This window comes from Rhinolophus sinicus, linkage group LG10, assembly GCF_036562045.2.
Source record: "Rhinolophus sinicus isolate RSC01 linkage group LG10, ASM3656204v1, whole genome shotgun sequence".
NCBI lineage: Eukaryota > Metazoa > Chordata > Mammalia > Chiroptera > Rhinolophidae > Rhinolophus > Rhinolophus sinicus.
In genome coordinates, this window is record NC_133759.1 from 4,092,445 (window position 1) to 4,118,176 (window position 25,732).

Here is a 25,732-nt window from a genome sequence, read left to right on the forward strand (position 1 = left end):
GTAGATGTTACCATATTATATGCCTAAATGGCAAAAAATCTTTTCCAACCGCTAGAATCTTGTTCAATTGGAGTCACTGACTGGTATATCTATTTTCAATAGAACTTCATCTATTTTTTTATATTATAAAACCCACACAATCATTTATAAAATCTACACAATACAGATCATGTCTTAACTCCTAATACCTTCTTAAAAAGAAATTGGTGAGACCCTTAGGCAGAACTCCTCAAAGAAAAAAATATCCCGGATTGGTCTGTATACTTTTTTCAACATCAGTTTGGCAATGGCATTGTTTTCTTAATTTTATTTTGGGATTATTAATTGCTAATATACAGAAAACAACTACCTTTTGCATATTGTCCTTATTCCTGTGACCTTTTAATTCCGATAGCTTTTTGGCAGACTTCCTACAAATAAATCATGCCGTCTATTAACAAAGATAATTTTACTGCTACCCTTCCAATTTCTATATCTTTAGTTTCTTATTCTTGCCTCATTGCACTGAGTAGAATCTCCAATGCATTTCCGAACAAAAATAGCAAGAGCAGACACACTTGTCTCCTTTTAAATCTTAAGGAGAGAAAACATGCAGGCTTTTCGTGTTAAGCATGATGTTAGCTGTAGCCCTTTGCCAGGTTGGGGAAATCTCATCTCTTCCTAATTTGCTGAGAACTTTTACCATGAATGCATGTTGGATATTTTCAGGTGTTCTTCTGTCTATTGAGATAATCATATGGTTTTTGTCCTTTATTCTATTAATATGGTCTATTACACAAATTGAATTTTGAGAATAAATCAACCTTGCAGTATCAGGAGCTTAGAAGTCACTCCATCTTAACAATAAGTAAAAAGCTGAAAAAACCATAGCTTTTCTTAGACCCATCAGAGAAGTGAGGCCACAAGACAAACTGCTGCCCCCAAACTGGAGACACAGGCAGGTGACTATGGAAAAATGTAACTTACCGGAGCCAAGACCTCTACAGCAACCAGGGCCTGAGCAGGAAAACCTGAACCGGAACTGACCACTGCTGAAAGTTCCATGTGGATGATGCTGAGAGATAAAACTTCCAGGGGGACCCAGTCGTCGGGGGCCCCTGCACTTCTGAGAGCTTTACTTCCCAGAGTTCCACCATGTTCTCATTGTCAGTAGTGGGAACAAATCTCCTGGCGCTTCCAGCAGGCGGAGGGGAAAAGGAACCATTTTAAAACAGACCAGATCATTCTGTTCTTCTTAACAAGTCCTACCCTCAGGTGAATCTATTGAACCAGAACACACCTGCTGAGGTTTAACCAGAGCCTAACCTACCTGGAGGAAGGAAAGTACCAAACTCCAGCTCCCCACCTAAGGAAGGGGAAGGAACTAGGAAGCCCTGGGGAGGGTCAGAGTCCAGGCTCCCCAAAGACGGACGCCCACCGCAGGACTCCGGAGTGGCTGCCACTCCCCGCACCGCAGCACTGCATCCCTAAAGCCCTACTTAACGCAGTTCCTCCCACCCGGTGTAGCACGTCTGCTGTCACAAACAATTAGACGGCACATTAAAAGGCAAAAGGCACAGCTTGAATATATATATTGAACAAGCATCAGAATCAGAGTCCGATATAGCAGGAATGTTGGCATTAACAGACCAGGATTTTTTTAACTATGGATAATGGATATGTACATTGCATGGGTAATGTAAGCTGAGAGATGGAAATTCTAAGAAAGAATCAAAAAGAAATGCCAGAGATCAAAACTACTGTAACAGAAATGAAGACTGCCTCAGATGGGCTCATTAGTAGATGGGACACAGAGGAAGAAAGAAACTCTGAGCTTGAGGATATGACAATAGAAACTTCCAAAACTGAAAGGCAAAGAAAAAAAAGAAACAAAGCAGAACAGCATATCCAAAAACTGTGGGACAATAGCAAAATGTGTAACATACATGGAAAGGGAATACCAGAAAGTGAAGAAAGAGAGACCTCAGCCTGGCTTTGCTGAATAAACACCATTTGGTCGTGGTCGCCACCCTTTTATCTGTTGCTAGATTCAAGTTGCTAATATTTTGTGAAAGATTATTGCTTCCATGTTCATGAGAGATATTGGTCAATAGCTTTCTCTTCTTGTGCTATCTCTGTCTGGCTTTGGTATCAGGGTAGCGATGGCTTCATTAAGTGAGTTGGGAAGTTCTCTCAGATCTATTTTCTGAAAGCGTTTGTGTACAATTAGTATTATATTTTCCATATATATCTTATAAAATTCCCCAGTTCAACCGTCTAGACCTTGGTTGCCTCTTCTTTGTGGGATATTACACTTTTGATGATTCAATTTAATATTTATTGAGTGCCTATGATATATGCAGCTCTGTAGTTGTCTTTGAGGAAGTTTAATTTCCTATCTTTAAGGAGTTTACAATCTAAGGAAAATAATCCCACATCACCAGTCAATCACGCCATAATACAAAGCACTACTAGATTATGCATAGGTACCATGGCAAACAAAGAACTGAACTGAGATTTGTATTCAAATTCAGTTTCTGTAATTACCTGGTAGTTTGGCTTTAGTCACTCAAACATCCTAAACTAGTTTCTTCATTGTAAAATCAGACAGTGAGAGTAGAAGATTTCTAAGATCCTTCTAATATTTGAATTATTTGGTCTATGATGAAAGCAGAAAAATGAATTTTACCACAAATGACAATCAGAAAAATTTTGTAACTCAGCACAGATAAAATGTCATTCCGAGTTTATAAGGAAATCCTAGAAATCAGGAAGAAGGCTTTCACAATGCAATAGAAAAAGGAAATCCAGTTGACAGAGAAAGAATCACAAATGGTCCTTAAATACATGAAAAGTTGTTCGACATGTCAAAATCAACTGTCTGTTAACAACCACCAAATAGGAAATGTAATTTTCAAAAGATAAACATTTAAATAGTAATAAAATACATCAAATATCTAGGAATTCATCTAATAAATTTTGTGTAAGACCTCTACACTGAAACCTACAAAAGGTTGCTGAGAGAAATTAAACGCCTAAATAAATATTCATGGACTGAAAAACTGAAATGGTAAAATGTCTGTTTTCCCTCAAATGTATCCATAATTCAGTGCAGAAAATCCAAGCCAAAATTCTATCTGGGATTTTCCACACTTAGTGTAAAATTTGCATGGAATTGCAAAGGACCTGGAAAAGTAAATACAATCTTGAAGAATAAAACTGGGGGATTTACATGACCAGTTGTCAACACTTACCAAAAAACCTACAATAATTACGGCAATGTGCTATGTATACGGGTGGAACGGAATAGAGCCCAGAAATAGACCCACACGCATAGGGTCACCAGTTGACAGCACAGCCACCACTGCAGTTCAGAAGGGAAAGGATGATCTCGCCTTTTCCTCGGTAAGTGGTGGGTTTCCATCATGGTATCTTTATAGAAAAAAGATGAACCTTGACCCTTAAATTCCACAGTGCACAAAAATTAATTCAAAAGGGTCATAGAAATAAATGTGAATGAAAAAACAATAAAGCTTCTAGAAGAGAACATTTTCATGACCTTGGGATGAACAAAGATTTCTTAAACAGGGTACAGAAAAGACCAACCCAAAAAGATATAATATATATAATTACTTATATTTAAATGACATGAAATCTGAACTCATATACACTATATATAACAATCCCCTACAATAAGAAACAGACAGCCCAATTAAAAATGAGAAAAAGGTTTAAAAGACACTTCATAAAAGAGAATATTCGAAAGACCAACAAACATGAATAAGTGCTCAACAAAATTAGCTATCAGGGAAATAAAATTTTAAACCATAATTAAATACCCCTGCACTTCCACCAGATTGGCTAAAATTATAAAGACTCATAACACAGCAAATCTTAGCAAGGATTTGGAGCAACGTGAACTCACAAACACTGCTGCTGGCAGTGGAAACCGTACAACCACTTTGGAAAACTGGTGAATCTACTAAAGCTAAACATACACCAGCAACTCCAAGCCTGAGTTCACACCCAAAGAAAAAAATGACAATATAAGTTTTTTAAAACACATGTCAAAAATATTGAGAGCAGCTTTCTTCATCATAGCCAAAATCTAAAACCAAAATGTCTATTTTTAGAAAATTGATATAAATTGTTGTATATTAATACAAGGAAATATACAACAACAACAGAAAAACAATGAGCTACTGTTTAAATGCAAGAACATGGACAAATCTCACAGACATAATGTTTAGTGAAGAAGTCAGACACAAAAGAGCACATACTGCACAATTCCAGTTATATGAAGTTCAAGAACTAATTGATGGGGTAGAATTCAGCATGATGGTTAGTACTGGGTAGCAAGGGGCGCGAGGCCATTTTCCAGGGTGCTGGGAGGTGGTTATATGGATGTCTACATATTCAACAATTCATCGAGCTGTAGACTTAACATTTGTGTACTTTATTGTGTGTATATTTTATTTTAAAATGCTGTAAGGATGCTCAATATCACTTAAGATAAATGCAAATTAAAACTACCAAGAGATATAATACCGTTTCTCACCTATTAGAGGGAAACACCAGTTACTTAATACGTTCTCTTGGCAAAGCTGTGAGGAGGCAGAAACTAACAGTGCCCTTGGGAAGGCAGAACGTTGCAGCCCTGTGGAGCCTGCATCTACCCTTTGACAATCTCACTGCTGGAATTCCATACACATCCCTGTACACACATGAAGTGACATATGTACAAGATTAATCTGCATGACATTGTTTGCAATAGGAAACGTTTTGAAATGACCCAGGGTCCGGCAACAGGGGACTGGTTGAAAAATATCTTACATTCATGCCATGGAATACTCTGTAGCTGTAAAAATAAGTAACTAAAGTCCTATGTACAGGGTGCTGTGTGAACATTACACAGCTATTAAAAATATGAAACTGTAAAAAAATAAAACTGAGGGAGATACCGAGTACTGATATGCAGCAATCTCCAGTATACACTATTAAGTGTAAAATATGGTGTAAAACAATGAATATGGAATACAGCGTTTGAGTAAATAAAGCAGGAAAATGAAAATATATGTTCATATTTTCTTCAATGTGCAAAATAAAACACTGGAAGTATAAACAAGAAACCAATAAAAATTGCTGACCATGAGGTTCGGGGGAGAAAGGAAACATATATAATGGAGAATCCTCAATATATACTGTTTGGAAACCATTTTAATTTTTGAACCATGTAAACGTCTTACCTATCAAAAAGAAGAAGAAGAACATAAAAACGCGAGGTACAGCCACAAGTCCTGCTAATAAAATTCAGCAGGGAAAAAAGTGAAGCTTTATGCCAGCTGAGAAATGACTCGTCGGAGAGACGGAAGTTCGCACGGTTGTCATACAGCCCGATTTCGGACACCGACCTCCACGTTCGCACCAGGGGCTGGCACTTCACTTTGAAATCGTGTTCCTTAGTCAGAACATTCCCTTGAACATTATGTGGCTCACTTCATTCAGCCCAGTGGTGACTTCTGGGAAGAGAGGGAGAGAAACAGGGATGGGTGCAGAGGGTCCCACCGGAGCCTGAACTGCGTCTACATTTTATTTATATATATAACATAATAAAAGACATAAAGCAAAAATGGCACAATGCAAAAGTCTGCCAAACCTGGCGGGTAGGGGGGAAACTTCAATTGTGTCCTTTTTATTGAAGACACCAGGAGCGTCTGAGAAGAACAATAGATTTACTTAAGACAAAGCATTTCATTGTTTTCTGTGCACAAATAATACAGGGAAGGAAAAACACGTTTGAAGCCAAAAAACCGCAGCCGACCTTGGCTCATCAAGAAGTGACACAATAAGCCCCTCAGGCTGTGAGAGAGCATTCAGAACAGAGCAAACTGGCATGTAGGAGTGCCCGCCGCTGGCAGTGGGCCGAGGCCCGAAGAGCCATCAGACTCCATGTGACAGCACCGGTTCATAACCACCCAGAAGTCCTTTGTTCCCTGACTCCCACAGCAAGGAGTAAAGTTTGCAAATGAAAAACTAGACCAAGTAACCATGAATCCTTCAGAGACAACATTTTCTACATATTTCATGATCCCTTTTTAGGGAAATGCACAAGGTCTAATTACACAAGCTGTTTATTCTCCTCATTAGCCTTTTGGGTTTCAGCATGTGTGGGTTTTCATAAGCTTGTCTCACTATTAAACTCAGCCAAATTCATACTCACAGAGGAAGTCAGACTCCAGTACGCCAGTCTGCAAGCGGCCCAAACCCATGGGGTAATCAAAACCCTTCTGTTGGCTGCTACGTGACTTTTTTCTTTCCTCCTGCAAATGGCTATAGCTGGATGAATGTCAACACACACTCCCTCTACAGCCTTACCCTGTTTAACTTCAATTACCTTCCTGCTCAAGATCCTTCTGATCACTCGGCAAAGGTGAAAACAAAAGTGTGAAGAGAACAGGCTTTTAATATAAATGAGTACATAGTGCCTCGTATTATTCGACACTTTCCAAACTTCAAGGCACTTTCCCAGTGTTGACCCTTATAACTTAACAAGGAAGCAGGGTGTTTTACATTCCCATTTTACAGATCAGGAAGGCTGAGGCTCAGGAAAGTCAAGTGGCTAGCCAAAAAGCTATACAGCTCCTAAGTGGATGGAACCCACATGCATATCTTCTGACCTCATTCCAGAGGCCTTTCCACTATGCCACGTGTCTGGCAGGCTCAAGCCAAAAAAAATGGTGACGAAACTTTACAAATTCCTTTCCATCCATAAGATGCAAATTCTCCCACAGTCATGGTTGCCAAAGTACCCAGTTCCAGTGGATGTTTTGGAGACCAGTCTTTCCTTCCATATTTCCTCCCCCTCTGGCTGCCACCATTAAATGTCACTCCTCTGGCTAAGGACGGGACTTCACCATAAGCTGACTCTTCTAAGTATTGTTCCTAAGGTATCTGCATCAGAAATAAACTGGGAACCTGTTAAAAATGTAAATTCCTGACCATCATCCTGGATCCATGAAATTGATTCTCCTGGGAGTAGATTTCGGAATCTGCATTTCTAACCAGCTCCCCCATACGCTGTTACCAGCTCTAATGATGAAAACCACTGCTTTCAGCAATGAAAAGCCCGGCATGCTTGGAACCAAAGACGAGGACCATCAAAGGATTAAGAAGATAATGGTGGAAGCAGTGTTGGTCGCGTGCTTCAGTGGAAAGAGACTGGAGTCCAGGGGTCATTGCAGCAGCCCAGCTTGAGGAGCAGGACGGGAGGGAGGGTAAAGACGCGAGAAAGAAGAGAAACTGTAAGGGGCATTATAAAACTCACGATGATTTCCTCTCTGTCATCCACAAAACATCTATCCTTACTGTCGTTTTTCTTTCATTTCACCTCGGTTCCATTCCCCATTACTACCGTGTTTCCCCGAAAATAAGACCTAGCCAGACAATCAGCTCTAATGCGTCTTTTGGAGCAAAAATTAATATAAGACCCAGTGTATATAAGACCGGGTATAATATACAATATGATATAAGATAATATAATACCAGATATAATATAATATAATTAATATAATACCCACTCTTATATTAATTTTTGCTCCAAAAGACGCATTAGAGCTGATGGTCCTGCTAGGTCTTATTTTCGGGGAAACACGGTAAGAGGCCCCATAGATTCTGTGAACATACTTCATTCATCAAGGCTACAGTTCAGCTCGTGTGTGTGTGTGTGTGTGTGTGTGTGTGTGTCTCCTCTCGCTTCATACAAAGGGATTCAGCTTCAGTTCATGTAAGACGGTTTAATTAATCTCCAGTGACTAAAACTGAGTTCCTTTGCTAAAGTCATTTAGATTAGAAGAAAAGATAGTGAGCGTCCAATACTGATGTCCAAAGCATTTCAAATTCATGTCTAAAACTGCAAACCCCCAGGCTTTTCACGTGTGCTGGAGAAGTTCGTGAAAACATCACTTTCCAACTCATTCTGGGACTCACAGTCTGTTCCCTAGGAGCTGAAAACACTGAATGCATTTCCGAGAAAGGCTCTCATTTTCATTTGTTTTCTTTGTCCTTTGTCCTTGTTTCTCCTTTTCTCTCTCTCTTGCCTCCTTTCTCTCTCTCTCTATGTGCACATTCAAATGGTGGCCAATGGTGATGGATGTTTTGCATTCTTATCTTTCTCACAGCAGACAGGAACCACATCAGCCTGGAACTTAGAATGCCTGAGTTCTAGTTCCAGTTTTATGTACCACTGACTTCCTATGGGACCTTGAGTAATTCAACTCTCCCTCTAGAGCTCAGTTTCTTCGTCTGTGAAATGAGGAGACAGCATTAGCGGGCATCCAAGGCCCTGCCGTTCAAAGTGTCTGCAGTTCTAACCTGACCTCTCTGGATCCCTTCCAGCAGCATGAAAGTTTAAAACCTCCCAATCCAAATTAACTCTTTAGTCCATTTGAGTTCAGAGCATTTAAAACATCTCTATGATTGTGCACTAGAGTCTTATGCTACAACAGTAGAGCTATAAAAAAGTTGGTTTAGCTACTTGTCTGCCCACACGTATTTCTCACCACAACTTCTTTAATCAGGTCCAGAGACTAGACAAGGAAAAGGAATCCTAATGAAATAAGCAGTCCTGTGGCATCCGATCACCTCAGAGCCGCGTCCCACACCTTTGAATCACCACAGGCCTCTCCGTGGATAATGTTCCATCAGCTTCCTCCTCCCACCATCACACTCAGCAGGAAACATGAGCTCATGCCAAGGACACACATGGCATCACATCAGAAGGACTGGAGTGGACAAGATCTACTCCTGCCTTCCCCGAGCTGGCCAGAGACATGGGGACCGTGAGGGAAGGAGGCGATGAGAGTGCTCGTGAATCTTCATAGTCAAAATGCAAATTTTCATCAAGTTAAAGGCAGCAAATAGTTTTGGCTTGGCTTGGCTTGGCTTGGGTTTGGTGTTTGTTTGTTTTGGCTTTGGCTTTGGCTTTTTAAAAACTGCCACGATGCTAACTACACATAAGCAAATAGCCACGAGCCGGTTGCCATAGTCGCAATCGCCATCTCCCATTTCCCGTGACTAGATGGCACTCTATCATCTCCCAAGTCAATATCCACTACAATGTGACCTGCCATTCACTCCCTCATTCATTTAGTAAAGTTTTACTAATTGCCTATTATGCGCCAGGCACTGGGCAAGGAGCTGGGAATGCTCTGGTGAAGGGAACAGATACAAGTCTCTGCCTTCACTATGTTTACAGTTTGTGGGGGGAGGGTGGCTGGGAGATATTAATCAAGTATCAACAGGAGTAAACTGTAATACATACTATACATATATATTTTATATATATACATATACACACATACATTTGGAAAAAAATTCAGGAAATATATACACGCAGACGTTAATGGTAGTAATTGCCAGGGGATAGGGTTATGTGAGTTTTGTTTTTCTTTTCTTCCTTATAATGTCTTATATATTCTCTGATTTTTTTCACAAGCATTACACTTTTATAATGAAAAAAGCCCTTCCCACTGTAAAAATTTCATGCTTTTGGAGTTTTATTTACATAGGAAAATAGGGCATAAATTGCCAGATGTCAAAAACTGCTAAAAATTAAAGTTGCAAACCAGCACGTATAGTAAGATTTCATTTTGGTTATGTAATGCAAAAATAACAAACGGGAAAGACATGTACCAAAACACTAATAGCAATTATTTTGGGCGAGATAAGAGATCATTTTGTCTTTCATGCTTTTTAAAAATTACGCGAGCTTTCTACGTTGAATGTGTATTACCTTTCCATTCCATCCTTGGAACCTCACCACCTCCGGGAAGCTCTCCCTGACATCACAACCGCAGCCCACGCCACCTCCCCAAGCCCAACATCTAGAAAACTTGAATCTATTGCCACTTTAACACCAAGCACCAGATACTGTTCATCACTATTTCTCTCGTGAGGAAGGTACCAAGTATTTGATTTCTTTCACCCACAACAGTATTGGGACATGGTCAGGAAACCCTGAGAGCTTCACCGTTTCCTCCGAAGTCCTACCAGGACGCATGGCCACCTACGTTTCAGGTTGGCTGGGAGACCAGCAGGAGGCAACCCCGCCCGGAAGCCCCGCCCCGGAAGCCCCCCCCGGCAGCCCCGCCCCGGAAGCCCCGCCCCCAGAAGCCCCGCCCCCGGAAGCCCCGCCCCCGGCGTCCCGCCCGTGGTTCCCAGCTCTCTCCCAGAGCGCCTGTCATCTTCACCGCGCAGAGAGCACCTCCGAGCGGTCAGCGTCATTTCTAAGCTGAGTTTTTCTGCCTCGACCCATCCGAAGGAAAAGGCTCATTGTTGCAGAACGTTCTTTATGACCCACAGGAGTTCGATGTCCCTGCCGCGTGGCCAGGAAGGAGAGATTCAGAGAATCCTGGGCCCGAAATGGAGGCGGGAAAGGCGCTAAGACTCACGATGAGCAAACGGGGTTCAGTGACGGTAACGGATGCGCCCTGGGCCCCTCGACGAGGTTGTCGCGAGCTGCTCCTCCCGCGGCAGCGGCCTGAGAGACATTACAATACACGATCATCTGCCCAGAATGAAGGAGCAATAATGGGAAACTCACATTTGCCTCGGATTCTCTATTTGACTCTTTCACGAGGAGGATATATTTCTGAGCTGATGATTAACGTTCCTATCTAATAAGATGTACCGTCTTCAAATCCAAAGGTCTGACAAACAACGTGAGTTTTACTATGGCCTCAGCTGCCCAGTGGACGGAAGCGGGGCCTGCTCTTTGGCTTCTTACCAATCCCGGCAGCGGGAGCCTGCAGTTAAGAGAATGGACCTTGGGGCCAAACAGGCTTAAGTCTGCATATAAACTGCGCTTCCTGCTAGTTGTGTGATGTGGGCAAGTTAATTAACCTCTTTGTGCCCGTTTCCTCGGCAGGAACGTGGAGCGGATACCGTGACACAGCTCACTGGGTCGCTCAGAATTAAACAAGACGCCACTGACCGTGCTCAGGACGGGCCTGCCGCCGAGCAGCTGCCCGCTTTGCCCCTCGCTTTTCATCGGCACGTTTCTTCCTATCACTGCTCACGGGCTGCTTCTGCGACACAGACAGAAGCCACGTCTCGTTCTGCTGCTTTACTCAGGCCACTGTTGTTCTCTGACATGGCCTCCCCTCTCCTTTCTACTCATCAAAAATCCGGATTTCCTTCCAGACTCAACTCGAGATTCACTTCCCAAAATTATCCCTAAATCACCGTCACAGAGGAAAAAAAAAAAAAACCCTCTCCAAACTGTGACTATTTATTGGGAGGATGGCAATGTCATGAGCAAACACCGCAAGAGGACATGGTAAAGGAGGGCGATCCTAAGCTTAGGAGTCGAAGGCTCTGACTAAAAATTCCTAATCTGCCAACTGCCAGCTATGTGACCTGGAACAAACCACCTTAGGTTCTCCGAGCATCGTTTCTTCAATCTGTTAAATAAGCGTTATAATCTCTCCAACCATTTCTTCTGTCAGGAACAGCCCAATATAGATAAGTGTTAAAGTTAAGAGCAAGAAAAAGAAGAAGACAAGGAAGAAAAAAACAGGAGGAAGAAAGGAACAACCAAGGGTGGAGAGAGGCCTGGCAGGGAGGGTGTGAGGGCTGATGAAGAAAGAGCTCGTGTGAAAGGAACTGTGATTCCTATGGGCAGAGTCAGAGGGGCCTCACATCACCAGATTGGTGAGGATAATAGTTTCTAGCAGAAAGCTAAGCAGGTGAGCTTGGCGTCAATTAGGAAAAGACCTGGAAAGGAGATGAAAAGGCAAGAACTTGGCCTTACAAGTATCAACAGACAGCTTGTGAGCTGCTTAGATACAAGCTGTGTGACAAGGGACTATTTCAGATTGGATCCAGCTACATAATGTTTGAGCCATGTTACAATGGTGCTGGGTTTTGGCTCCCTAGAACCTTCCCCCATCTCTTTTTATAACACATCATGCCATGTGTACCACCATCAGCACCCCTGCCCGGGCTCACAGAGATAGACAGACAACCCAGGTCAGGCCAACCAAAGTACTTGACTTCTACAGTTGGAGATTAGGGTTCAAAGCAAAACAAGATATGCAAAAGCCCTGAGGTAGGAAAGAACTTTCTGATGCAACTAAAAGCAGGGACAGCATGTGCTGGGAGAGGAGGTAAGAGAGGCAGGTGGGATCAGATCGTGTAGGCCATGCAGCGCTCTGTAACTCATTTTTTGTATATTATCCATGACTATAAATATACATTTAATGGCATGATACAGTTACTCAAGCCAATGTTCATTTTCCTCAAAACACAACTATTCCCACAGTAAGCCCCTCTACCTTGTCTCCCTGATTCTCAATATATATGTTTCTTACTGCATTCAGCTGACTCTGGGTCCAAATTCCTCCTCTTCTATGCCAGAACAAAGCACACATCCTCTAGCAGCAGATGGCAGGGGACAGAATATTGAGGGCAACACTACTTTTCCAATAACTAAGTTTCTGGAGAGTGGCCCCAGGAGGCCAATTAGAGCCAATATCCAGCTCTAACTGATAGTGGTGTCACACTCTCTGATCTGCCCTCACTTTACACGGCTGTGCTTCACTGCTTCTCCAGGTCAGACGTAAGGGGAATTTGAGGGTGATGGAAAATGTGGTTACTGAGAAGTTTCAATACCTGCTCCCTTTAAGGAAAGAACATCCGACATTCTTTCCTCCGGCTTTCCAAGGTCTTGAATCCTGAAAAACACACTGTACATTCTTAGACCCCTGACATATCGAATCTTTTAAATACACCCCTTCAGCTAATACCAGAAGTACTGGTGGTAGCACAGGAGGCTTCTTAAAGCCACTACGGAGCACCAAGTGGGGACCCTACACCCTTTGTCTCATCAGCCGACGAGGTAGATGTTACAATTTTTTCCAAATGACAGACAAGGAATCGAGGCTCTGAAAGGTGAATTTCTGACGAAGGATGCCCAGCAGGTAAGGGAGGAAATGAGAAGCAAACCGGATGCAAAGAGTGTGCCCACAACCACGGTGTCACGTGACCTTCGTCGTCAAGAAACCGCGCTGACTGGTGCGCAAAGGAATTTAGATCAAGACAACAATTAGCCTCTGGGAATGTAAACTCCAGATGAAATCAAACCAGTAAAGGATGCACGGAGAGCTAAGTAAAACGCTGGACAAATACACACACTGTGTGACCAGTTTCTCCCGCTGGTCAAGCAGGGCTCAGGGGAAGCCCAGTGCCTTCCTTCCCACACACGGGTCGTCCTCCAGAACAAGCTGGCATCGGGCTGCAGACACTTTCTCCCTGGGAAATCCTCTAGTGAGCCTTTGACAACCCACCTTTCTTTGAAGGTCTACAGCCCCCAAGGCCAAGAAGAGAACCCACTACAGGTCATCGAAGGCATGTCATTTCTCCTAAGAGTTTCAGCTCCACTCCTTTCTAACTGGGTACTATGAGGCCACTTATCTAACCTCTCTGAGCCTTAGTTCTTCCATCTGTGACGTTACCTTCTTTGTGGAGTTGCTGTGAGGACAACATGAAATAATTCACGACAACAGCTGGCATTTGGCATCATGCCTGGCATGTAGGAAACATTTAATCAATTCTAGCTATTATTGGCCATATTACTGTGTATGATCTGCTCTAAGTAAACATAATGTATGAAAATCAGGAATTCCAAATAGATAAATTAGTTACAGGTTATTAGCAATAATAAAAGAAACTTCATTACAAGACTAGATTTCCAAAAGGAACTTTTTTCTTTTTTTAGAGAGAAAACTTCCCAAGAGCATTACATATGGGACTTGGTTTATGCTGCTTCTACCCACAACACTTCTGACACCAAATCTGGGGGATTTTTCCTTGCACCAACCAATTCTCCAACTCTCCAAACACCAACTGAGTGTCCAGAATTCAACTCAATTCTGACACTAACTACCCAGAGGTAGCATCAGTCTCCACAGGCTCAGGGCTTGGTTGTACCAATCTGCCCTCCCTTCAGATGCCAGCTGCAAGTACTGGGTGCCCATGGTACCCACACTTCTGTCCAACTTGGCTACAAAGTTGAGGGTCCCTACCATGCCACCTTTCAGGTTTAATAATTTGCTAGAACTGTTCACAGAACTCAGGGACACACTCCACGTGTATTTCCTGGCTTATTATAAAGGATACAACCCAGGAACAGCCAGAGGAAGGGCTCCTCTCTGGAGTCCCCAGCCACCGGTCATCTCATCAGAATAAAAGACACTCTGACCACTCCATAGATTACAAGGATTTGAGGAGCTATGTGCCGGGAACCTGGGACAAAGACCGAATAAGTATTTCTTACTGTATCACACGTGAGTACCCAAAAGTTAAACTTACCACTTTCAAAAACTCCTGTAGTGTAAAGGGAAGTACATTTGAGTTCCAAGGTTTAATAACACTTTGACCAGAAAAGATTTCTAGAAGGGATAAGGATATTATCAAAAAGATCTGCTGATTTCTGGAGAAATCAAGCAGCTAACAGATATTCCCAAACAATTCACCACCCAAGGGAACGGCAGACAGCAAAACTTTCCACCCTGGATCCAACTAGAAAGGTGGCCTGTTAATGGCTGGGCATCACCCAGTTTGGGGGAGTGAGAGAGTTGATTACGAGAAATTAAGGAAGACGAGGGTGATGTGACCAGCTACATTATGTCAGCTAGATCACATAACCTTACAGGCTTCAGTTTCCTGGCTGATGAAATGAGAGTTGTACATAGATGATTCTTTAGGCCCCCTTTTGCTTTCAAGTGCAATAACCCTAGCAAGGCTACCACTGCCTGGGGAAGACGATAGAGAGAACTCATCTCAAATAACAGCCCTCTTCAAATGGAAAGCATGTTATTATATTTCAACCTCTAACCCCATCCCTTGCTGTTACCCAAACCACGTAACAATTTAATCTGCAAGAAGTGAAACTTGAACTGATGATTTGAGGAGCAGGTCATGGAGGTGTCTGCCATCCTGAAGGGCCCCACTAATATGCCCTTTCCTGCTTATCCACGCAAAGAAAGAGACGTGATCTTTTCTTTCTTTCCAGTTTTACTGATAAATAAGTTATGGGAAAGAGACGTCCTCTTGAGCAGTGAGGGGCAGATGTAACAGCCTTTCCTTAGGACACCACTCTTCATGTTGGAGAATTGCTGCAGTTATCAGAGGAGTAGGTCGACGGTGGCATGCTCTGCTACTGGCAGGGAGAATCCTGGCAGTGGGAGCTAAATATGGGTGCTACCCGGAATCTGGGACATAAGAGTCATCCTACCTTTATGTCACAGTCGTAAAGGCTGTAGCAAGTTATCTCGTTACACAGGGATTCATCCCTGTCTTATTAAGCCTAGAGCAAATATGCATTTCTTACTCGGCAAGTGGCAGAAAATAGGTGCTGTTGGAGAGAATTATTTGATGGGAATGATCGGAACGAGTAACAAACAGCGGTGAGTGTCCTACTTAAATTCCTCCCAGTGCCTCGTTGATAAATGTAAGTGGAGCCACTAGCCATGCATAGCGTTCTTGATTGTAAGCATCAGAATTGACGGTGACTAACTCCATCAAAAGCAGCTGCGATGTGGGTGGAGAGTGTCGTAGAACCAACAGGAGCAGGTTGGCACATGTACGATGTAGTGAAGGACAAGTCAGCACAGATGTAAGAGCAACCTGAGCTAGCCACATTTCTATGTGCTAGGTGCTCAGGCTGCAGGTATTTGGGGCAATCCCTTCCAGAGTCCTTCTACCTTGGCCCCACATGGTAGCAGAGGGTATTAGTCTCTTCGGGCAGCCATAACAAAATGCCACAGACCGGTCATAGAGTCCATGATCAAGGTGCTGGCAAATTCGGTGTCTCATTCTGACTACTAGTAGATAGCTGCCTTCTCACCGTGTCTTCACATGGCCCATCCTCTGTGCACGTCAGAGAGACAGCAATTCCTGATGTGTCTCCCTCCTCCTGTGAGGACACCAGTTCTCTCACACCAGAGTCCCCCCCATGACTTCATGTAACCTTCATCACCTCCTTACGGCCCTGTCTCCAAGGGCAGTCACATAGCGTCATAGGAGCAGGTTTGCACCCTGCAGCAACTGAGGGAGCCCCGGAAGCCAAGAAGTGGGGGACACAGCTAGCACACATTGCAGTTGCGACAGGATGCTACTGCAGCTGCTTCCCACGATGAAAGATTTCCAACTGTACTCTGTGCCCTTAAATCACTAGCTCCAGGGAGAGAAGGAATCTGCCTGCCAGGGTGAGGTCACATGTCAGCCCCCAGGGAGCAGAGAGCCAAAGGCTCTACTTTCTTTGGATTCCATGGAGGGAGACAGGCACCTGAAAATTTACTATCCCAGCAACGTTACATGAAATGATGGGGGACAGTTCTCCCAAAGGAAATCAGGGTATTATTCAGAAAAAAGAGTTTATACTTGCTTGCAGACAAAAGCAAAAAAGAAGGAAAAAGAAAGCCATAAACAACAGCTTGCATGTGTGTTCACTTATTTGTCATGTAGTAAAACTTTCAAGGTCATATGACATTATAAAAAAACAATCCCAGAGCACAGAAGATCTCACCAGCAAAGGTACGCAGTCTCTCTCACACTCTCCCTACCTAGATATCCTGAACTGTGGTGCAGGAAGAAAGCCAGCAGTTCCAGCCTGGCTGCTACCCCTGTCCTCAGAAGAAGAATGGCTGAGACCAACCCCCGCAAGGTCAGTGGGTTATTGTCCTTCCTTTGCTCCCTCATCTAAAGAAGGGGGATTCCACGGGTCACTCTCAGATTTAGTTACTTTATATGCGCAGCCGCAGTTACCCAAAGCCTGTGGATGGATGTAAGACAGCATCTGCACCCCTCCAAAGACAGGTTTCCAACAGCGAATCCAAAACAAATGATCTGCACTTCGGGAAACTGGTCCTCAGATCCGAGCGCAAACGAGTGTTGGGAGCCGCACGCCTTTCGTAGATCAAGGGTAACCATTCCACCTCCTGTGGGAGCTTGACCAGCATTTATTCAGATCTGCAGACGGCGCCATGAGGGACAGCGTCATGTGCCATCACATCCGTGCCAGTTGATGTGCTTCCAAAACTATCTCCTTCCAATCGTCCGACTTCGCTGAGCAAGGAGGTGTAAGGACAATGATAAAACTCCCCATGAGGAGCTTTCATCTCCAGTGGGCAATTTTCTTATTTTTCAAACCCATGTTCACCTTTTAATATGAAATGATCTCCCTACTCCTTGAGGAAAGCAGTCCACGGAGGTGTTTTCAGTTAGCAACCACTAAACTTGAAAACAGTACCAATTTAATTGGGCGTGTTTTTTCACATCCACAAAAGGCTACCCTGTTCCACTAACAGATCATACACGCAATGTGAATTGTTTAATGTAAAGCATGCAATTCAGAAAGGCCTTAAAATATCACACTGCAGTTTGAAAATGTTTGAGTCATGAGAAATAGGGCACAGATGAGCAGACAAGAAATGTCCCTGAACCTGTGTGAGTCAGGTGAGAACGTGAATCATGGCAACGAGCCTCTGAAGGAGGGGATATGGGGAAAGCGGGGACTGCTATTTCCATCCTCAACATAAAAGCACCAGTGTTGCCACTGATGTACCAATAAACAGTGCGAGGTATTCAGAGGTGTCTCACATTTACCAGTTCCCCCTGCCCTACCTAGACCACCCCTGCCTGCTTACGTACTAACACTTGCACTTGAGGGATTATCTCGTATCTGAAAGAATTATGACCATTTTCCTATAGTACCTACATTGGGAACCTGGATACTTTTGCATAGGAAGCACATGCTCTTAAATGTTGTTGTTATTTCCAAGTTCCCGCTTTTATTTTTTTCCTCCCGCAGACTTGTTTGAAACACCAAAGCCCTGGGTAGATGACGAATGGAAACTTTCTGTTTCTCATGCTCATCCCTGTACTCATTCAACAAACATGAATGTGACTGCCTGTGTAGATTCAAAGATGTACAGAACTCACAGCCTCCTAGGATCAAACGTGCAAACACGAATGAGTATACAGCATGGCATGTGCTCTGATGGCAAAGGTAAAAGTACTTCCCTGGAAGCACCTAGGAATGGTACCTATTCCAGACTTCTGTGATCAAGGGAGGATTCAGGGGGAAAGAGACACGTAAGTCAAGCGAAGACACAAAGATGAGAATAAGTCACCAATTAATTAAATAGAGACAGGAAGAATAGTCCAGGCAAAAGAAATAACTGTGTAACATTCCAGGAGCGCAGAGAGCATGGCACAATCAAAGAAAAGAAAGCAATTCTTCTAGCAAGAGATGAGGCTGCTGAGGGCTGCAGGCAAATGTCATCGAGGGGATGTGTGTGCATGGATTTACGTGTGCACATGTCGTGCTGGTTAGCTCTGGGCTGAGGGGTGTCCAGGCAGCTGGTACACCTTAGTCCTGGGTATGTCTCTGAGGCTGTCTCAGAAACAGATCAGCATTTGAACCAGTAGACTGAGTAAGCAGACCGCCCTCACCAATGGCTGGGGCATCATCCAATCTGCTGAGGGCCTGAACAGAACAAAAAGACAGAGGAAGGGCGAATCCATGCTCTGCCTGAGTGGAGACGTCCATCTTCTCCTGCCCTCGTTCTTCACAGCTCCTGGGTCTTGATCTCTTGTACTCAGACCATCAGGCCCTTCTCACTCAGACTGAATTACACCATTTTCCTGGTTCACCAGCTACAGACAGTAGATCCTGGACTTTTCAACCTCCGTAACCACGTGAGCTAATTGCTGTAATAAATCTCCAGATAGATAGATAGATAGATAGATAGATAGATAGATAGATAGATAGATGGGATGGGATGGGATGGGATGGGATGGGATGGGATGGGATGGGATGGGATGGGATGGGATGGGATGGGATGGGATGGGATGGGATGGGATGGGATGGGATGGGATGGGATGGGATGGGATGGGATGGGATGGGATGGGATGGATGGAGAGATAGAGATGGGATGATTCAAGCAGGAGAGTAACCTTGGTTGAATCTGTTTTTCAGAAAGATCACTCTGGCTACAGCACAATGAATGCATTTGAAAAGAGTAAGTGGAGGCAGAGAAACCAGACAAAAAGCAGCTGCAATAACCCAGGTGAGAAACAACTGTGGCCTGGGCAAGGATAGCAGTAGTAGAAATAGAAAAACGTGGACAGAACGATAGAAAAATGGAGCCGGGAACATCAACAGGACTTGGTGACCAAGGTAGATGTGGGGGATTAAGGAGATGGAGGGGTCAGGCTGGCACCCGACTTTCTTGCCTGAGCAATTATTGGATGGTGGTGCCATTTGTTGTCACGTGGCAGACTGACAGGTTTTGGAGGAAAAGGTTACGCACAGCATTGAATTTCTTAAGTTTGAGGCACCAGTTCAGGAAAGTGCTAACAGACTAGATTCGAGGTACAGATTCAGGAGTCATCAGCTTAGTGAGGGTGAGATCAACTACGGAGAACGCGCTAAGACAGAAGAAAACAGCGCCGAGAAGAGAGCTGTCAGGGATAATGAATCAGTAAATGGCTAAATCACTGTTGCACAACTCTGTAGGAACTACACACGCACTGCAAAGCACAGCAGGAACCATGCTCTGTGACATGCTGTTGCATGTAAGAGGCACACCATAATACTGAATGTGATGACCACTGTGCACTGACGGGGTATGCCGGCCCTTCTGGAAGGACCTCAGGTGCTCACGTGTCTCATGGCAGTGAAAGTTTGAGACAAGAGGCAAGGAGGTTGTCTGCTGATTTTTTTATGTGTAAGTATCTCCCATCTTTTTGAATGAACATTGCTAGAGGGTGAGAGTGCCGACTCCCTCCCTTCCTTCCCTCCAGGCTGCCCTAAATTACTGCATCCCTCCCCCCCCACCACCAGGCCTATGCATCCCTGAGGTGGTTTCCATGACAATGGTGAAATCCTGGCGAGCAAAGAAAGACAAGCACACCACACTCAAGGTGTATGACACATTAAAATTAAGATACCAAAATTTAGTTTAAAATCTACCAAGGAAACTAATAGAGAAACCACATAGCCAGCACACTTGGTGGGGGGTAATAAATGTGAGGTGAATGCCTCATCTTTCTTAGCACAACATTGATAGAAACCTCCCAAAGCTGAGAATTCAAGGACTAGAGATACAATTATCATTCAACTACCAGAAAAACTAAAAAGAGAAATGAGAACTGGCCAAAGACGAATTTTTTCCTGAGTGATCCTGTAGAAAAGGGGGAAGGGAGAGCTTGTTTTTTGTTTGTTTGTTTGTTTTTAATAGACTATTTTCTAGAGCAGTTTGGAGTTCACAGCAAAATTGGGTGGAAAGTACAAAGAGCTCCATATCCCCCCGCCCCCACCCCACGCACACACAGCACCCTGCACCAGGGGGTACGTTTGTAACAGTCAGTGAACCAACACTGAGATGTCGTTATCACCCAAAGTCCATAGTTTGCATGAGGGGTCCCTCTCGTTTATGGCTTTGGACAGATGTATGTGGACAGGCATCCACCACTGTGGTATCACGTGGGGTAGTTTCACGCCCTAAAGTCCTCTCCTAGTTGTCCATCCCCCACCCCACCCCCTGGCAACCACTGATCTTTTGACTGTCTCCATGGGTTTACCTTTTCCAGAATGTCAGACAGTAGTTGGAATCAAACAGTATGAGGCCTTTTCCAATAAGCTTCTTTCCCTCAGTTAGGTTCCTCCCTGTATTTTCATGGTTCGACAGCTCATTTATTTTTAGTGCTGAATAACAGTCCACGGTCTGGATGGATGGACCTCAATTTGTTTATTGATTCACATACTGAACGGCATCTTGTTTGCTTCCAAGTTTTAGCAATTACGATTAAAGCTACTATAAATATCCATGTGCAGATTTTTGTGTGGATTTAAGTTTTCGACTCCTTTAGGTAAACACCAAGGAGCTCAACGGCTGGGTCATACAGTAAAAGTATGTCTAGTTTTGTAAGAAACTGCCAAAAGGACTTACAAAGTGGCTGCACCATTCTGCATCCCCACCAGCAATGAGTGAGAGTTCTAGTTACTCCACGTCCTCACCAGCATTTGGTGTTGTCAGTGGTTGGGATTTTTGCCATCCATAATAGGGGTGTAGTGGCATCTCATTGTTTTAATTTGTAATTCCCTAATGACATATTATGTTGAGCATCTTTTCACATGCTCATTTTTATTTCCAATTTTATGCTTTACTTTTAAAAGGATGATTTTTATTTCAATATTACCCATGAACCTGATGATTCAACTTCTAAGCAATTATTGTAAGAAAATAACCAGAGATTTGGACAAAAATGTTCATCCCACACTATTTATGATAGTGAAATACTGGAAACAAGCTAGGTATCAGAAAATCACAAGAATGGTTAGATAAAGTATATTATACTCAGATGATGGAATGTTATAAAGCTATTTAAAGTAATATTTTAAAATAATTTTTACTTTCCTGGAAGGAATTGTACCAAATGTTATCATTAGAATATGAAAGGTGGGTTATCTATATTTTATTCTTTATGCCTTTTACATGATGTGTATTGGTTTTATAATCAGAAAAGAATTAAGATTTTCATAAAAACTCAAAATAAGATTTACAGTGAGAAATAACATATTTTTCAGGACACTAGACCAAAATAAAGATGTGATGCCCCTTCACATTGTTATCACGAAGTAGATATAAGGAACCAAAACACACACAAAACTCCACAGCAGAAATCAGAGAAAAGTAATTAGTAGAGTTTGGTTTATTAAAGAGAAAATTTAATAATTTAAAGGGAGATTTGGGGGTTAGGGAAGATAAGGAGAGAATTATAGTCAGAAACCAGAAAAGAGCTATTCAAATATCTCTGTGTGACACAGTATCTCAACAGAGAGACAGCAAAGAATCTTCAACTTCCAAAACCTTGTGACATAAACCCCCTCCAGACTATCCTGATGTCTTTCATTTATCTTCACTGTGGGACAAGGGGATACCAAATGAAATTTCATGACCCCTTGTTCCCAAATAATAAGTCCACTTAGAGAAAAATAAGTTTGGGATTGGTGAAATAAGGCTGGATTGATGTCTGAAGGGCCAAGTGTAAGTCCCAGCTCAGCTGCTTCTCTAGGGCATGACTTGGGTAAGTCATGTAACCAGTATGGGACAGTTGTCTCCCTGGTGAATGATACACCTCTGTCTCTATCATAGAATCACCGCAGAATCAATGAGATCATATCCATGAGAGCTAAGAAGCACTCAAAAAACAGAATGTATTTGATAATAAAATAAATCCCAGCCTATCAACAATGAATTGTTGGTCTCCAAAAGCAACTCAGAAGATCAAAAATTGATTCCCTGGTTGAAAGAGCAACTGATGGCTGATCTGGCTGCCATGGCAAGTAATCGCCCCCTCCCTGGTGACTCCATGTACGTACAACTGAATCTGGGTCCAAAAGGCAGATGACCTTCTCAGGTAGACAAGGGCCATTCTTTAGCTGAAGTTACATGTAGCTGTGCTTCCAAGCTGGAACTACCAAACAAGCTCGCAAATGCACCACCCGCCACTTTTACGCTGCATTGCTTGATCTGTTCATTGATTTTTCGTTGAGAGCAGATTACGTCCCAGGCACTGGAAACAAACAATAAGGAACAAAAACCAAAGTCCTTCCTGCTTGGAGCTCATGCCATGAGGGGAAAACAAATATTAATCACAGAATCATACACAAATGTAAAGTAAAAATTGTGATGACAATAGAAGGAAAGAATAGTTAGTTGGAGGGGCTAATGTGGATCAAGGAGTTCCTGTGAGACTTTCCTGAGCTGATATTTGAGAGATGACTAGGTGGGGAGAGAAGAATTAAAGGATCAAGTGGAGGAATCAGCATTAGTAAAGGTCCCATGGCACAAAACAATGACATTCAAAAAACTGAAAAGAGGACCATATATCCGGAGCACAGAGAGTGGAAACGAATGAAGTATAAGATGAGTGTAAAAAGGGAACTATATTAAGGATTTCTGCCTTTATTCTGAGTGCAATGAGAGCCATTGAAAGCTACTGAGTAGAGAAGTGACGTGATCCATTTCGTACTTTGAAAAAGTGTTCTGACCATAATGTATCAGGACGCCAGGTCACTGTATATGAGATTCATGTACAGGTATTTTTACACAGAGCTACATACAGGGTCCTATAGTTAAAATCTTTCCATTAAAGTTCTAACTTCAAAAGACCACTGTACAAGGTCCGACAATCAAGTTTGCTAACTCATCCTAGAAAAAGTGCTACATACCTCACTGCTGAATCTCAGTACGGTCAACTTCAAAGTCCTCCCCTTGGGAAGCTAGGTACCCACATGGATCCTAGTCCACCCTTCAAAGCAATTTTGGAACTCTTTTTCTGGAATGGCCATAAGAGCTGTCATTGTATTACTCTTGATGTCCTGAATGTCATCAAAATGTCTTCCTTTCCATATTTCCTTCATCTTCAGGTAAAGAAAGAAGTCACTGGGGGCCAGATCAGGTGAGTAGGGAGGGTGTTCCAATACAGTTATTTGTTTACTGGCTAAAAACTCCCTCACAGACAGTGCTGTGTGAACTGGTGCATTGTCGTGATGCAAGAGCTCCTTCAGGACCATTTGTGCACACGCCTTTCTTTCTTTTTTTTTTAATTAAAGTTTACTGGCGTGGCAATTGTTAGTACAGTTACATAAATTTCAGGTGTACAATTCTGTATTACATCATCTATAAATCCCATTGTATGTTCACTACCCAGAGTCAGTTCTCCTTCCATCACCATATATTTGATCCCCTACGCACACCTTTCTTATGCCAAGATTTTCAGTTAAGATTTTCCTGCTTCTCTATCGAGGTTTACTTGGTCTGCTATGCTTCTCACTGTCGGCCAATGATTTTAATGCACAATTCGATGGATTTTTGCAATGTTTTGTCAGTTCTGCTTGTTACTGGCTGCCTTGACCTTTCTTCATCAGTGACGCGTTCTCTCCCCTCAGAAAAATGTTTAATCCATTCATGCACTACCATTTTCTTCATGGCTTTGTCTCCATAAACTTGAACTAACATGTCCCTGATTTCACTTCCACTCTTGCCAAGTTTAACAAGACATTCATTGTTTGTTCGTGGCTCTAATTCAAACTCTGACATTCTTGCGACAGCACACAAAAACACACAACAATAATGAACGCCACTCAGCAAGACACCACCACACGTTGACACACACACAGCTGTGAGACACTGATGGACCAAGGTTATGAAACCTACTGAGCTGCTTGTACAGTGCTGCCCATATAAGCGCACGGTGGCAAGTTCGCGGACTTAATTGTCAGACCTCGTATGTCCGTGACCATATTTTTACAAGACAACATTGATGACCAAAAACAAGAAACTTCTGATGAATCCTGACCTACTCTATACTGCCTGGGAGGAATTAATAACATGTTATGAGCTTTTGGCTGCATTTTCCTCCTCCTTTTCCAACAGGTATACAAACAGGTTTCGGTTGATGAAAAGGAAGAGACAGATTAAAGGAGACAAGGGCCAAAGTCTGCACAATTCTGGCAAGAACTTTGAGTTTACGCATCAACATCTATAATGGAGTCCTTACCCACAGTATTGAGACATATACTAATGAGTCAATCAACAGTGAGGTGTCAAAAGTAATTGGACTCTAATAATAGCACAAGTACCAAACATGCTGAAGTCAGTGGGTGACCAACCTTTGGGGCTGTCCCTGTAATAATGTCACTCTCACTCATGTCCGTTCTGAAACGATTTTTTAAATGAAAGAGAAAGAAGCTGTTATAACATGGGACATAAGTGCACAGAATCCACAGACTATCTCGTTTGTGCTAAAAACTTCACTGTTCTCTCATCACTAATATATAATTAGTAGTTGAAACCATTTTTGAAAGTATTGCACCAAATGCTATCTATCAGTTTTATTTTTTATTTTATTTTTTCTCACATAGGCATAAATATTTAATAATAATACAAGCACAAATTAAGAAAGCATGGATGGTACGTGCACGTTTACCTAGTGCATGAATAAAAATGATGCCGAGAACATTTCTGCTAATTGTGGTAGAACAATTACAATTTCTAGGTCAAAAACCATGAGATAGTGTGAGTGAACTTTGTAGTAATGCTAGTCACGGTAACCTTTAAAATCTTGAAATTATAAGCCATACAATTATCACAGCAAAATTAAGCATTTGATATGTATTCTTAGATCGTATATACTTGCTTGCTTTGTTACCTAATAGAGCATAACTCCTCTTCAAGTGAAGACAAAAATCAGAGTAGTCGCATTAATTTATTTTCCTATGTAAATTAAAATTTTGAGATTATTAAATTCATAAATTGTGTTACCACCATACCAGCAAAATACCTTAATGAATACCAAGCCAAAGGAATACAAGTTGATGGTACTATTTGCTTATTTACTTTTTTATCCAAATCTGGGTGTACTTGCGGGAGGGTAACAGGCCTGGGAGTAGTATCCATCCTACACATCATGTCAGGAAAGGTCTGGTGTCCGGGGGCGTCGGGGAGGGAAAGCGAAGTGGGCCTCCAGCATAGAGGCAGAGGGTCAGCAAGGTGAGAAGTGTGAGTGGTATCAACACATAGTGAGGGCGCAGGGGATGAGGAGCAAGAACTTGTTAGGACAGAAAACACAGCAGTGAGCAGACACCGACAGTAACAAAAGCCAGCATGCAGGCTCCAAAAGG

General features: G+C 42.8%; 1 protein-coding gene across 5 annotated transcripts in view; it reads right to left on the minus strand.

The window, feature by feature from the left end:
* SUMF1 (sulfatase modifying factor 1) overlaps nt 1-25,732 on the minus strand; it is a 277,240-nt gene that overhangs the window by 121,717 nt on the left and 129,791 nt on the right. Inside the window, exon 10 of one of the 5 annotated variants that reach the window (XM_074312229.1) lies at nt 5,277-5,498. The exons of 3 other annotated variants lie outside the window; for them this stretch is intronic. In XM_074312229.1, coding sequence (XP_074168330.1) covers nt 5,481-5,498 — 18 coding nt within the window. In that variant the 3' untranslated portion in view covers nt 5,277-5,480. Of the gene's footprint in view, nt 1-5,276; nt 5,499-10,408; nt 10,517-25,732 lie in introns of those variants that run through there. One more of the 5 variants, XM_074312226.1, reaches the window with a different exon arrangement.